General features: G+C 39.7%; 1 protein-coding gene across 7 annotated transcripts in view; it reads left to right on the top strand.

Annotated features, from left to right (window-relative positions):
* The first annotated feature begins 200 nt into the window (after positions 1 to 200).
* The window catches only part of si:ch211-266o15.1 (zinc finger MYM-type protein 4), a 67,233-nt gene continuing 51,451 nt past the window's right edge, over positions 201 to 15,982 (top strand). Inside the window, exons 1-3 of one of the 7 annotated variants that reach the window (XM_061895762.1) lie at positions 217 to 303; positions 11,635 to 12,192; positions 14,817 to 15,357. In XM_061895762.1, the coding sequence (XP_061751746.1) occupies positions 11,905 to 12,192; positions 14,817 to 15,357 (829 nt within the window). In that variant the 5' untranslated portion in view covers positions 217 to 303; positions 11,635 to 11,904. Of the gene's footprint in view, positions 304 to 490; positions 900 to 2,536; positions 2,603 to 3,653; positions 3,745 to 11,634; positions 12,193 to 14,104; positions 14,227 to 14,816; positions 15,358 to 15,982 lie in introns of those variants that run through there. The other 6 variants (XM_061895761.1, XM_061895763.1, XM_061895764.1 and 3 more) reach the window with 6 other exon arrangements.

Here is a 15,982-nt window from a genome sequence, read left to right on the forward strand (position 1 = left end):
ATAAAAAAAACCTTTGTTATAAATAATAACATTTTCATCACAGCTTGTAGTGTAAATTACCAACGCCAACACCCAAAAACAAAACAGTCACTACAAATACACACAGTCCTTTTGTTTATTTTTTGTCATCTGAGTTTAAATTTGTTTTCTTTGCTACTTTTTTGGAAATAACCATGCGTATTTTTCCTGCTAACCGAGGAAAGGATGGCGCGGAAGGGAAAACGGTCGGAGGCAGCGAGGCGCGTATGGAAGAGGCAGGCCCTTGCTGGTCCACACATCAGGCAGACCAGCACAGCCAAGCAGGTAAACTTTCTACCTATTTTCATGTCAGCATTTTACGCATACATTGACACGCTACAATGTAATAACGCTGTCATAATAGATCGCTAGACACAATCACGTAGGTATTGTCGGTAATATTTGCAAATCGGATACATTTTACGTGGCTTGTTGATGCACAATATCGATAGAATTGCACTTTTGGCCCCTGGCGCTACAGTATATTGTAGATCACATGGAGATTACACACTGGAGCAACTGTCTGTTAAAACAAACGTTCTCATGTTAAATAGAATGTCCCATGTTATCACAACAGAGCCGTGGTGGCATACTAGCTGTTAGCAATTAACACTGTTAGCATTTTCTTTTTGTTCGCGTACGAGGTTGAAATTGTTGCAAAAGCGTAGCCCTAAATTCCACCCAGTTGGATCAGAAACACCGAGATAGAAGTTAGCAACAGGTAGCTGATAGAATTCCCGCGGGGGTCATTGTAGTTGCTGGCAGCTAAAGTACTAACCCCAAGGAGCAGGGCCACAGAGGTGGGGGTGCTGGGAGGCGAGGGGACTGCAGCATAATTAAAGATGGCGGACTCGGAGGACTTTCAACTCAAACGATTAAAGGTAAGAAAAATGCAATGGGGCTCCATTTGCTTCTGAGGCAGAATATCTACCGAGTCTAACCTTCAATTGGCGTGTGAGGTCATTGTTCTGTACAGCCAGCGAAGAAATTCGGTTCAGGCTAAAGCTAGTTAGCTCCCAACTATGTTAAGCTAGCTCGCGTTTGTTTAGCGTCGATGTGTGCACAATGTTCCGCATCACTCAATGCAAGTGTGACGATAGTTTAGAAAAAAACAACGATATGTTTTTGAATACTTCAAAGGGAAGTAAGAACGTGTCGCCGATGCAGGGTTGCAGCGTTTTGAACGCCGTTTTTTTTTCTTGGTGGCTGACAAGGACAAAAACTATACAAATACGCCCAATCGAGTCGGTGTAATATTCGTTTTCAAGTTGTCATTACGGTTATGTTTCTTTTTGGTTGAATACTAAAATAGTTCGAAAGTTAAACATCCTGAATGAATCTCACCAAGCGATATCGGCTCATTCATATTGATATTCATCGATTAACTTGTTTAGGTTGCGTAGTCACTGTTTGAATGCCTAGGTTAACACAGACCTGACTTCATTTAACATGTTATTCCCATTTAAAGGGCAATCATTTAGTATTCTATGTCAACAGCTTGAATTTGCGGTGAAGATCACTGTTCTCTTGGTCATCCATGTCCATGCCCATTTATTATACACCCTATTACTCACATTTAGAGAAACATGTCCCTTTTTTAACCCAGGACTGCAGGACCTTCGTATTGTGAGGCAGACGCACTAACCCCTCTGCCACAATCCCAGGCTCGGGATCTTTCTGTGTGGAGTTTGCATGTTCTCCCCGTGAATGCGTGGTGGGTTCCCTCCGGGTACTCCGGCTTCCTCCCACTTCCAAAGACATGCACCTGGGGATAGGTGGATTGGCAACACTAAATTGGCCCTAGTGTGTGAATGTTGCCTGTCTATTTGTGTTGGCCCTGCGATGAGGTGGCGACTTGTCCAGGGTGTACCCCGCCTTCCGCCCGATTGTAGCTGAGATAGGCGCCAGCGCTCCCCGCGACCCCAAAAGGGAATAAGCGGTAGAAAATGGATGGATGTCCCTTTTTGGGCAAACTTATTTAAAGGCCTACTGAAACCCACTACTACCCACCACCTAGTCTGATAGTTTATATATCAAAGATGAAATATTAACATTGCAACACATGCCAATACGGCCTTTTTAGTTTACTAAATTGCAATTTTAAATTTCCTGGGTGTTTCGTCTTGAAAACGTCGTGTAATGATGACGTGTACGCAAGACGTCACAGGTTTTTAGGAAGTATGAGCGCTACGCACACACACAGCTAAATGTCGTCTGCTTTAACGGCATAATTACACAGTGTTTTGGACATCTGTGTTTCTGAATCTTTTGCAATTTGTTCAATTAATATTGGAGAAGTCAAAGTAGCAAGATGGAGTTGGGAAGCTTTAGCCTTTAGCCACACAAACACACGGTGATTCCTTGTTTAAAATTCCTGGAGGTGAAAATTTACTGTGGATCAGAGCCAGTCAAGCGAACTTGAAACACGATGGAATGTCAACTAGCAGGTTTCGGTGGGAAAATTGTGGTTAAAAAGTCGCTTCTTACCGGAGAAAAGCTGAGCTTGTGCTGTCCATAGCTGCCGTCGACTCCCCTGAGACACTGCGCGTCAAGACACCCGAGGACGTACACCTCCGACTATCGGGTACTGTTAAACTCACTAAAACACTAGCAACACAATAGAAAGATAAGGGATTTCCCAGAATTATCCTAGTAGATGTGTCTAAAAAAATCAGAATCCAACCTATGCAATCAACGTTTTTTTTAAACTTTTTTTTTGTTTTTTTCTAGTCTGTAGCTATCAATATCCTCAAACACGAATCTTTTATCCTCGCTCAAATTAATGGGGAAATTGTCGTTTTCTCGGTCCGAATAGTACTTTTTGTTGGAGGCTCCCATTATAAACAATGTGAATATGTGAGGAGCCATAAACATGTGACGTAATCGTCTGCGACTTCCGGTAGAGGCAGGGCATTTGTCTTAGCACCGAAAGTTTCGAACTTTATCGTGGATGTTCTCTACTAAATCCTTTCAGCAAAAATATGGCAATATCGCGAAATGATCAAGTATGACACATAGAATGGACCTGCTATCCCCGTTTAAATAAGAAAATCTCATTTCAGTAAGCCTTTAAGTATGATCACTGGGCTGAAAAGCCAAAGTGAGGAGTGTGACAATGCACGTTAAAGGCCTACTGAAACCCACTACTACCGACCACGCAGTGTGATAGTTTGTATATCAATGATGAAATATTAACATTGCAACACATGCCAATGCGGCCTTTTTAGTTTACTAAATTGCAATTTTAAATTTCCAGCGAGTTTCTCGTTCCAAACGTCGCGGAATGATGACGCGTACGCGTGACGTCACAGACTGTAAGGAAATATTAGCGCTGCACCAAATACGGCTAAAAGTCGTCTCTGTTCATGGCGTAATTACACATTATTTTGGACATCTGTGTTGCTGAATCTTTTGCAATTTGTTCATTTAATAATGGAGGCTATAAAGAAAAATGCTGTTGGTGGAAAGCGGTGGATTGCAGCTGTCTTTAGCACCGAGACACAGCCAGTGTTTCTTTGTTTGTTGTGAAGCGGAACGGTCAATGTTTTCTCTACGTCAACCAGCATGTTTTTGGATGGGGAAATTGTGATATATATCTCACCGGAGACATCAATGGATTATTCGTTGTCCTGCAGCAGATATCATGTCAAAAAAGGCAGCTGTGAGCTTGGCTCCTCGGCTTCTCTCTGAGACACTGCGTGTTCACCGCAGCCTTCCGACCTCAAGGTATGTCTTTACAATATTTAAAATCTTACTAAAACACTATTAAAACAATAAGCAGATAAGGGATCTTCCAGAATTATCCTAGTAAATGTGTCTAAAAATATCTGAATCGTTCACAATACAGTCTCCTTTTTTTTTTCTTCTTTTTTTTTTCTAGTCCTTCGCTATCAATATTCTCAGCCACAAATCTTTCATCCTCGCTCAAATTAATGGGGAAATTGTTGTTTTCTCAGTCCGAATAGCTCTTTTTGTTGGAGGCTCCGATTATAAACAATGTGAGGATGTGAGGAGCCCTCACACGGGTGACGTCATCGTCTGCGACTTCCGGTACAAGCAAGGCTTTTTTATTGGCGACCAAAAGTTGCGAACTTTATCGTCAATGTTCTCTACTAAATGCTTTCAGCAAAAATATGGCAATATCTTGAAATGATCAAGTATGACACATAGAATGGACCTGCTATCCCCGTTTAAATACGAAAATCTCATTTCAGTTGGCCTTTAATACATGGCAGCATTGCATAGCAGTCGACACAGATACCATGTAAACATGCAGCCTCTATCAGTTTCCACTCCATACATTTATACATTATAGGGCGGTATAGCCCGGTTGGTAGAGCAGCCGTGCCAGCAACTTGAGGGTTGCAGGTTCGATCCCCGCTTCCGCCATCCTAGTCACTGCCGTTGTCCTTGGCCAGACACTTTACCCACCTGCTCCCAGTGCCACCCACACTGGTTTAAATGTAACTTAGATATTGGGTTTCACTATGTAAAGCGCTTTGAGTCGCTAGAGAAAAAGCACTATATAAATATAATTCACTTCACTTCACGTTTCTTACAGTTAGTGCAGAATAACACAAAACACCATTACATCATGGCTACATTGCTTGTAAACAATCACTGTCCAGCTCACTATAAATAAAAACAACTTGTTGTTTTTGTCAATGGCAAAACTACTCAGCAAAGTTTTAATTTTGAATCCGTATTAAAGAAACCTGCACATTTTAATCAATCAATGTTTATTTATATAGCCCTAAATCACAAGTGTCTCGAAGGGATCCACAAGCCACAACAACATCCGCGGTACAGAGCCCACATAAGGGCAAGGAAAAACTCACCCCAGTGGGACGTCGATGTCAATGACTATGAGAAACCTTGGAGAGGACCGCATATGTGGGCAACCCCCACACCCCTAAGGGAGACCGAAAGTAATGGATGTCGAGCGGATCTAACATGATATTGTGAAAGTCCAGTCCATAGTGGATCCAACATAATAGCGAGAGTCCTGTCCATAGTGGAGCCAGCATTATGTTGTTAAAAGATTTTTGCACATCATCCACAGGAGAAGATTTTGCATATTTTCTCTTTTCTGTTTTAGATAGTTGCCTCAGGTTAACAATGCAGGTATTGGATGACTCAACTATTTCATTTATAAAACCCTCTGAAAAACATCCAAAAACATTGTGTGCATGGCTGTAACTGCCATTGAGAACACCAAGGTCATGTCGTCTGTAGTGACAAAAAGGATGTGATATGACTGACTGCAGGTATACTTTTTGTAGGACATCACTTGCGCCCCTACATCACTGTGCTTGTGGTAGATCATCCTTTTGTAACTATACCATCTTTGGTCATTGTTGTTTGTACAGCAATAGAAGTTCACTTTTACACTTGGCAGGGTCATATTATAATTATTTCCAAACGCTTTCTTGTGGTCTACATAACATGTAATGGTGGTTCTTTGCTCAAAGTTTTGCCCAAGATTATGTTTTACAGACCATCTTTAAACCGCTTTCTGACCGTCTTTTCAGGATGTGCTGTTCTATGGGCGGTTTTATTGAAGTGCCTCCACTTTGCCTGCTTCTTCTCTCCATCAGCAATGTTGTAGTTTTTGATAAAAATAACAAACTTATTGACTACAATGGTGGACTCACGCAAAGCTCTGTAAACTTTACCATGTGTAGAGCTATCCGCTGATGTCACAAATTGGGCAAATTTCCAACCGCTGGATTGGAGGAAGTATAAAGGAAGGCAAAATTGTTTTATAAATATCTCCGCCATGCTTCCACAGTTTGATTTAACATTTTCACGACTTATGCATATCCCAAATACACAAAAACATGTACCAATGGGTAAGAAATGTTGGTTTTGAATAATAGGTCCCCTATAAATTGTTATTCCCACATCCCAGCTCAGATAAACATAATCCAATTTGATCAATTTCTGCTGTCAATTTAACATTAACATTCAGTTGTATTGACATAACTGAGATGGCAACTTGTCCAGACTGTACCCCGTCTTCTGCCTGTGTGCAGCTGAGATCGGCTCCTGCACCCCCCGCGACCCTGTAAGGGACAAGCGGTAGAAAAATGGATGGATTTCTCTTGAATGATGTGATTGCTCTCTGTATAATACCGCATTTGTTACTTTGTGCTGACCTAGTTTTTGGTTAATTATTTACATGAAGTTGAAAAAATTTAACCAAACATTTTTCTTTTGGGGAAAAAACGGAACAGGGAATGTCTGAGGCGCCGTTTACACTAAACCGGATAAGATTATTCAGGGTAAATCCCACCTAACATTATCCATGTCCACAACAATGCCACCGTTTAAGCCCCCCTCCCCCTCTGTCCACCGGCGCAACGCAACCTAATACTCATGCGTGGGGGGAGAGAAAAAACGTCCATCTGTTCTCCAGTAGATGACTTTACTTCCCTGTAAAGTTATTTAAAAGAGCTGTATTGTAAATAGTTAGCTGTGCAATTTACATTTGTTTTCTGTGTTTTGTCTGCAAATTTTTTAATTAAAAAATGTATCTCCTTTGAACAATATCCAGTGTTGTGGTATTTCAACAAACTAGAATCCAGTGTGCTGTGGGGCCCTATAGTAATGAATCACACCTGAGCCATCATAAATTAATCAAATCTTTAATCGTCATGATAAAGTAGACAATGCAATAAACTGTTTGGGACACGAGGGGATGGTTCCATCTTTCAGCTGCATGCTAATGGCGGAGTTAGCAAAGATGCAGGCTTAATGCACACTGACTGGTAATTTCACAATCACATCCATAAAGCAATATTTGTAGTCACACACTGCCTATCACGATCACATCCACGGGAGGAAGGGACCAAGTTTTCCGGTAAGTAGAATCACAGCTGACTGTTCTCTTGCCGTCTGAGAAGTGGTGTATCCCCAATAGCTGCAATCACCCGTTGCCTCCTCTTAAGGTATTGATTTGTGATTTCCAAAAGCGCCTGTACAAGTACAAGAAGGAGAAACACGGGCATGTCTGCATGATCCGTCTCCCTCTTTGTTATGAAGCTGCCTGTGGCGCGTTCTTTCTGATGTCACTTCCTGTGTGGGGCGCGAACTTTCTGGCATCACTTCCTATGTGGGCGCGTTCTTTCTGGTGTCACTTACTCTCCGAACTCACTTTGTAAATGATCAATGAGTCCATACAAAGCTAAGTGGCGGAGATTCAAGAAGTACACGGCTGACTTACTCGTGTAAAAAAATTTCCGTTGAGGGGGACATTAAACACTGGTTTAGTGTGGCTGAAACGGGTCTTAGGCTAAATAAGGATTTGTTTAAGGTGTTAAAGGACTTAGTGTAGACCTGGCATGAGATTAGTAGAAAAACTAAGAAAAGTCGAGTGCTGCCCACAGGTCCGTACCGTGACCCATACATGATTATCCTTGTTGCATATACTCATCATGTTACACAAACAATACTGTCCTCATATTGTCCACATCAAACAATGTAATGACCACAGAGTTTTTTTTGGCAATCATTATGGACCTTATATACCCTAAATTCATCAACATGCCAATTATAAGAGTAATAGTATTATATTATAAAATACATATAACTTTTACTCTTGTGTTGTTTGTTTTTGAGTTCTCAAAATGTAATATTTGAATTTTTCCAATGTGTGAAGCAGGTGTAATTAGTTTGACTTAATGAGCCTCCTTACAGTTTAACCGGCGAGAAAAGTGAGGACAGACAGCGGATGAAGAAATCAACACAAATTCTGACATTTTTTTAATCCGACCGAGGACAGCCAGATTGGCTGTTTAAGTGTACGTTGGTAAAACTTACTCACTGACGCCCCAAAGGAAAACCACTATTTTAAAAATCTTGGCCATCATACCTACTGTATGTGAGACAACACACATTTTCCCTTTTCTGTTCTAGATAGTGAAAAACTGCTAGCAAAAGGCGGCCACCAGTGCAGGTTATAGGGATTCACCTATTCTGCCTATAAAGCCAACTAAAAATCCTCACACAATGTTTTATATACATGCTGTAACCAAGTAGTAATGGCCACATTCAAGATAAAATTGAATATTTACAGTATTTTGGTCACTTTAAGCATTACTGGAACTTATTTTCTGGGTGCATGGATTTCACAGAGCGCATAGCAACTAACGCTATTTCCGTCAACAACTACCACCAATTATGGCAGATATCGTAAGAGCTAATGACTATTTTCAAACTACCTTGGAAAAAATGATAATCCTGTGCAACAAAAAATAGAAATTGTGTGCTATGCATATCCTGCTACAGTGAAACACTAAGCCATTATGTAAAAGTACTGCTAAACGTTTCATTGACAAAAGAAGAACAGTGATGTGAATCTCCCAACAATTCATAATACAATTTATATTCCCATTTTTGGGGTGGCTATATGATTTAGGATCGATTATCGATTCAAACCAATTATTTGGTTTACTTTTTGAAACAGGTTTGCTGCTGACTTATAACATAAACATGCAGCGAGTAAAATTATACATCTGTTCAGAATTCTATACAAGTAAGAATTACAAATCAGATGTGAATTAATTGTAGTCTGCCGTCCCAAATAACACTTTCTTAATGTCCTCTCTCACTGGGATGCCGACTGATGGGTGGCTGCAACTTTCATCACAAGATTTGTGCTCCCTGTTGAGTTAGTAAATTCAGCATAGTCCTCACTCCTTAGGTAAAAATGCTTATTTAAAATTGGTAGCCAGTATCCATGGCTTCAGTCGGTTCTGACTTTTCATTGGTACTAGCGTGTGTAACTTCCAAGTTGACCAACTTCTAAACTTATTGGCACAACCTTCCACTGTACACATGCAAAGCATGATTTATAATTTAGCATTAACCTTTCCAAACATAAAGTTGTTGGTTGCAACTTCTCACAGTAACCTTTTTTTAAAGCTAAAATTACCACCGGTTAGCACTATAAGTGGTTTAACAGAACACATGTTTTTAACAATTGTCTCTATTTTTCAAATTGACAAAGATTATATACAAAAAAATGTTGGTGGCCCGAATAAAATTATTGGTGTTTATGGCGGTCACTCACCTGCTCTCGTCAACACGTACGCGCATAGAGCACGTGCACACATAGAAAAGCAGTCCAAGAAAAACTACAAATAATTTGCAGTCATGTTGTTGTTATGATAGAATAAACATTCAATGACAGCTAACGCTAGCTATCCAAATTTCTTTTAGCTAACAACACCTGAGGCGCGTGTATGTGTTATGTATGTACGTAATTACGTATGAAAAGCCGTGAGAAGGCGGGATGTACTCTGTAAAATACTTTGGAAATTGGCGCCCTTTAGGCACCTGTGTAAAGTTTAGCAAATAGGCACTTTAAAGCTAATGAAGCAGTAGCTCCAGTAGTTAGCGTTACCTCTTGATAGTAACCTGAGGGGCTGTGAGCAAAGTACTGTGTCACTACACCAGAAGAGTGGTTCCTCTGTGTAAGCCCTTACAATAATAATATTGTTATAGCTTGGCTAATTATATGCCGGCCATGGCATATAAAACATTTTTTGGGATGTTTTTTAGTAGGCTTTATAGGTTAAATAGTCGAATCAAATGTTCGCCGCATTGTGCTAGTAGTATTTCACTGTGTAGACGGCGTGGCGCAGTGGGAAAGTGGCCGTGCGCAACCCGAGGGTCCCTGGTTCAAACCCCACCTAGTACCAACCTCGTCACGTCCGTTGTGTCCTGAGCAAGACACTTAACCCTTGCTCCTGATGGGTGCTGGTTGGCGCCTTGCATGGCAGCTCCCTCCATCAGTGTGTGAATGTGTGTGTGAATGGGTAAATGTGGAAGTAGTGTCAAAGCGCTTTGAGTACCTTGAAGGTAGAAAAGCGCTATACAAGTACAACTCATTTATTTATTTATTTAGAACACAGAAAAAGGGAAGACATATGTTGTTGTCTCTCATAAGGATTGTAGATGATGGGGATAATTTTTTTTAAAAAGAGCATATTTTCCTTTTTTAGAGTTTGCGCTTGACATGTGTCGACCTTTTGGGGTTTTAGCTCTATGCCTCGCAATATCCAGGTTGGAGCCCCAAGCAGGATGCAGTAGTTACATATATTTTTTACACAACTTTTCAGAAATATTATTTTTTTTGCTTTATGACCTGTTACATCTTGACTATATTGGATTAGAATATTGCGTATTTAAGAACATTTAGACGACTTGGACCAGCAGGGCCTATTGTTGAGCTGCGAGCGCAGCCTAGAGGGCCGTCAAGAATATTTGTTCCTCAGCCGTGGTCCATTTGGGCGGTAGTTGTACACTTTTCCACTGATTGTGGCAGTAATGTCAATATCAAACATGGGAAGATTCTTAAAGGGGATCTGCACCTTTTTGGGAATTTTGCCTATCGTTCACAATCATAGGAAAGACAAAAAAACAAATGTATTGTTTTAAAATTGCATTCTAACTCGTAAATAAAAGTCCACGTACAATGGAGCCAATGGGAGGTACTCTATTCAGCCCATAAAACCTAAACCAAACAAAAAACGCCACTGGTAAGCTGCTTTCTCTCGTCAGAGCTTGTGGAAGTTTATTTTAGATCATAAATAATGCCTGTCACCTTGATAGTAAAAGGAGGAGGACATAATCCGACAAGTTTGTACACTTCGGAATCCAATTTAGACCTGGAAATGGCGAGAGAGACATAAAAAGACGCTTGGTTCAACCCTCCTTTTCTTTGCGAGGATTATGAACCATTTTTAATCTAAACGGAAATATAAAAAGAGTCTATCAGTCGGCATCCTAGTGACAGCAGACATATAACAGTTATTTTTGTTTGTTTTCCTGAAGTCTACAGTGAGCAATAATCAGTTATGTAGTTAAAGAAAAAAATCAAACTTTGTGATGCTTTTTTGAAATTAATGCACCGGGTATGCTTACAATGAGCAAAATAGGTAAATATTACTTATTATGAATGTGCCTGTGACTACATTAAATATATACTTACAGCATGTATATAAAACCTTTTAATGTAGGTGTTTGGATGTTTAAGGGCTTTATGGGCAGAATAAAGTGACTCACATAGACTCCCATTGTAAGCAGACTTTTGATCGCATTTATTTACTATTTAAAATGCGTAGAAAAAGTGTTCTTGTCTTACGAAAGGATTGTGAATGGTGGGCAAATTTCCAAAAAAGTGCAGTTAAAGCACAAAAAATGCTGCATAAAGTAATAAAGCTGTATTTTAATTTGTACTTTAATTTAATTGAATGTGTGTTAAGCAACATATTCACTATTAATTTATCTTTTTTAGCACAACATAATTATAGGTAGATGCATTTTAGTCATTTATGACTTCTTTTTATGCCGTATATTTGGTTGGTACTTATATTTCTAATCATCCTGACGTAGGCCCAAGGTTTATGTGTTAAATAAATAATACTCTTTGTGAATAACACATGATTTCATATCATTTGACAAGGTTGTAAACTGTAAGTAGATCAGATATAATTGTTGAATACGATTTAAAATCAACAGTAAGATCACTTATTCAGGGTTAATATTTGAAAAGTTGTGCCCTGAAGTCAAAACAGTATTGAATAACCCATTACATTATTGTAATTTCAGTGAGTCTTTGTGGATGCTGACTGGCTGCCCCCATTTCCTGCATCTTGCCTTTTATGTCATTGCTGCCTTCGGAACACCATAATTTGACCTTGACATTTTTCAAATCCTGGTTACTGCCCTGAGTGTAGGCGCTAACTCTGAGAGACAGCTTTTCTGGCATAGTGACACAGGGCCTTGCTCACAGCGCCCACGACTGAGTGGTAACGCTAGCTCCTGGAACTGCTGCGGAATCGCCTTGAGTTTAGAAAACTTTATGCTAAATTGTAAGTCATGCCTCGCACATGTGTTGTAGAAGGTTGTGGCAAGAAGCCGAAAAATTGGTCAACTTTGAAATTCCACGGGCTACCAACTAAATATCCGGACCGACTGAAGCAGTGGATACTGGCTCTCACCTTAGACCCGATGACATCGCGAGGAAGACTCAGCAAGATCCTGGTTTGCTCGCAACATTTTTTACCTGAGGACTATGCTGAATTTACCAGCTCAGCGGGGAACACAAGTCTTGTGCTGAAAGATACAGCCATCCCATCAGTTGACATTCCACTGAGAGCAAACAGTGTAAGTGACTTTGTTTTGTTTTTATTTTTTCGATTAAACATGTAGCATTAGTGTTACATGATTGATAACACTACGAGAATGGCTTTGTGTTTCACATTTACATCACCAAGTCATGAGTCTTGAGTCTCTTGGCCCCCTTCAGTTCCCTACGTCTCACTCTTATTAATCACTCAGCTTCTAAAACCCAAAAGATAAGGTTCTAGATCCTCATGGTCCCAAAGTAGTTGGCAGCGATGGCTCTCACAAAGTTTGCCATGATAAGTGGTAGCAGACACAAAACGCGCTCTCTGTGCTGTTGTTGTAGCTTGTTGACGGAAGTAGCGTTAATTGCGCTGCGCTCTGTGAAATCATTGTGGAGAAAAAAGAAGGAAATCAGGAAATAAGTTTTGATAATGCTTAAAATGACCAAAATACTGTATTATCATAAATGTGCCTGTTACTCCTGTTAGAGGTTTAGGGGTGTTTATTAGTGGCTTTATATGTGGAATAGATGAATATCCCTTTACCTGCATTGTTTGTTTAAAGGTGGCTATCTAGAATGCTCAGAAAAGGGAAAGGAAGGCTTTTTTGTCTCACGCAGGGATTGTTGATGATTGCCAAATTTCTGGAAAAAGAAAGCGGACAGCTGTTTGAGATGACATTCCCAAACTATTAAGCACTATTGTTTGATTGTGTGATGATTATTAGTAAATCACTCCATTTCATATCAGTCCTTTATATCATGCAACATCTGAAACCAGTGTTTCCCTTACGGGGAAGCACAAACATGTACCGACTGTATTGCAATCGCTCCTCCACAGTTGTATTTCACAAAAAAATGTTTACAAATGAAAACAAGACATGTTCTTAACTTAATGCGCTTCTCCCAATGCAAAATGAGAAATTGTAAAAGCACGACAATGTTGCTATGCCGTCGTATAAGCAAGTAATCTGAGACTACTTAGTTTGATAAAAGAACATATTATAGACCTGTTCTCTATGAAATTATTTATCCTTAAACTACTTATGTTGTGAATTGCAGTTTTATAAAAATTAAATGAACTTTCTTGGTGAAGAAAGCCAGATTGAGTAGGCAACGGGGAGGGATGAAGTCTAAATATGTACAATTGTTTTGAACGATCAAATAATAACAGTGAAAGTTCAATTTTGTATGAAGAATTTATTTGAACCTGCCTGAAAATAATTTGTCTGTCTTGTTTGGTCAGTGATGAGTAGACAACAAAAACATTCTAGATAAAAAATTAGGGGTAAAATGTTTTAATGATAACCATGGTAAAACTTATGCTTTAGTATTGCAGTTTTGATATAAAAGTTATCAAAAAAATATGATTGATAGACACATATTGGTAAACTCATGGACAGACTGGCACCAGCTCGCTCGCTTCAATACTAAAATGAATACAAGAGACATTAACGTATTTCCCCCTCATGAAACGACAAATTGCATTCTAAAATTTTATAAACACATTGCTGTCTGAGATGCTAAGATATTCATATGTATACATTAAACTTACAAGTCATCGATCTATACTCAGAGAAATATGAAACGGATGAGTTTTTGCGATGCATTCAGGGATCCCTTAACATAGTAGGGTGCACAACGCCCGCCATACAGTCTTTATTAGTGAAACATGAGAAACACAAAACATTAAAAATATTGGTCGTTCCAACAATATGTGTATTTCTTTTTTTTTTTTAAATATATAATTCAGTGTGCATAAAATACTTTTTCAGCACATTCAACATGTGTTAATGTGTTAAAAATGGTAGCCCTGATAGATCTAGTCACTATAAGCGCAATATGACATTTTCATATTGTTACGTTATTAATCCTGAGTAAAGTTGTTTCAGAAACATCTGCAAGAGGTGTAATCGTCTGGATAATTAAACTTTTTTTTAATAAATGGTTCAGCTCGAATGCAGCTGAGATAGGCTCCAGCACCCCCTGCAACCCCAAAAGGGACAAGCGGCAGAAATTGATGGATGGATGGATGGGTTAACTTCTTGTGTCAACAAAGTTTGAGACTCAAAAAGGTAATTCCTTTCTATCTTAGAATCTGTCCATTTGTGTCGACATATGTGGTATTTATCCTTATTACTGAAAGACTGGAAACGATAACAGTAACATACATTAAAATGTCCAAACAGTGACTTTCTGTTCAGTACAACCAAGTAAGCTTCAGAATCAAATTTTGGCTGTAATAACTTAATCTAGCAAAGGAACTAACAAAAAGCACCCATTTGTTAAATAAAAAAACATTATCTGCTGGAAGGAAGATTAGAACATACACAAAAGCTTTATTGTCATCTTAGTCCAACACTCAAATTACTGCAATAGTTCTGTTAAGAATAAAAATAAAAACTATGCAGAAACGGTGAAAAACAACAAACTGCTGTTGGATGAAAAAATAATTTATTGTAACTCATGTATATCTGTGGTCACAAGTAAATGTACAAGCAATTACTATTTTCAGACAACCGTATATGTTGACGTAAGTCAGAGTTTTTAAGCGACGTCGATTTTGACAGGTTTCACTGTACTATAACTCGATACAGCACATGGTGAATATCAAATATTTTGTTAATCACTCCCTAAACTTTTTCCTAAACTTTCTCCCCCTTAGCATCAGCAGCACCTATCCAGGGTGTTCGATGAGGTGATGGGTTTAGGAGACTTTGCTGACTCTTCCCGAGGCTCCAACACCTCCTCAAAGAGTGGGGGTCAGGAGGAAGCAAAGGCAGTGGATGAAGTTTCGAGGCAGGAGGAACAACCGCCAGAACAGGATAGCAGCAACAGTAGCAGCAGGCAAGATGAAAAGATGAATGAACAACGTTCCCCATTTACCATTCAACCCAGTGAAGGAGGGGGAAGTGGAGAGGCAGCGTTTGATGATGCATTAGATGGCCTTCCTTCATTTGGGCCAGAAGAAGAGGAGGAGGAGGAGGAGGAGGACTGGCACTTTTCCTTGCCAACTGAGACGCTGGAGGATGTGGACAACAACAAAGCAAAGTTAAAAAATAATGAAACAAGAGAAGAAAGCAACCAAGTTCAAGAAGATTCTTCTCCTCCAAAGCCCAGAAAAGAGGCACTAGAGAAGGAAGCGACCAGTAGCTCTGCAAACACCTCCCACTCTTCTAAGGATAACACACCTGAGAGCAGCCGAGGTATGTGCACTGATAGTTAACTGAACATTCAGCCAACTTAGAATGACGGAAATCAGATACTTGAGTATTCTCAAGTTTTAGCGTGGTTTGTTTGGTAGAGCGGCTTGATGGTTCCTGGTTCGATCCCCAGCTTCTGCCATCCTAGTCACGTCCGTTTTGTTCTTGAGACAGATACTTCACCCTTGCTCCTGATGGGTCGTGGTTAGCAGCAAAGCAGCTCCCGCCATCAGTGTGTCAATGTCGAAATAGTGTCAAAGCGCTTTGAGTACCTTAAAGGTAGAAAAGCGCTATGGAAATTTAACCCATTTACTATTTACAAACTCAAATGGCTCTATGACCACGCTTTTGGCTCAAAACGGTTGTATCTCTCATTGTACCCCATTGAAAAAAATTGAAATAAATTTAATTAGTGCTTGGTTCCCCCAAAAAGCACAGTTTTGACATGAAAGTAAACAGGAATAAGTTGTGCGTTAAGAAATGCTGTTGAAAAAAAATGACAATAAAATAGAAATGTACAGGTTTTTTCTGTTGGCGGAAGGCACCTAATTATTTGGGACGGATTTTATTGTTTATTGAATGGATCACCATTAGCTGACGCCAAGGCGACTGCTAGTCTTCCTGGGGT

The sequence above is a fragment of the Nerophis ophidion genome, linkage group LG03, assembly GCF_033978795.1.
Source record: "Nerophis ophidion isolate RoL-2023_Sa linkage group LG03, RoL_Noph_v1.0, whole genome shotgun sequence".
NCBI classification, from domain to species: Eukaryota; Metazoa; Chordata; class Actinopteri; order Syngnathiformes; family Syngnathidae; genus Nerophis; species Nerophis ophidion.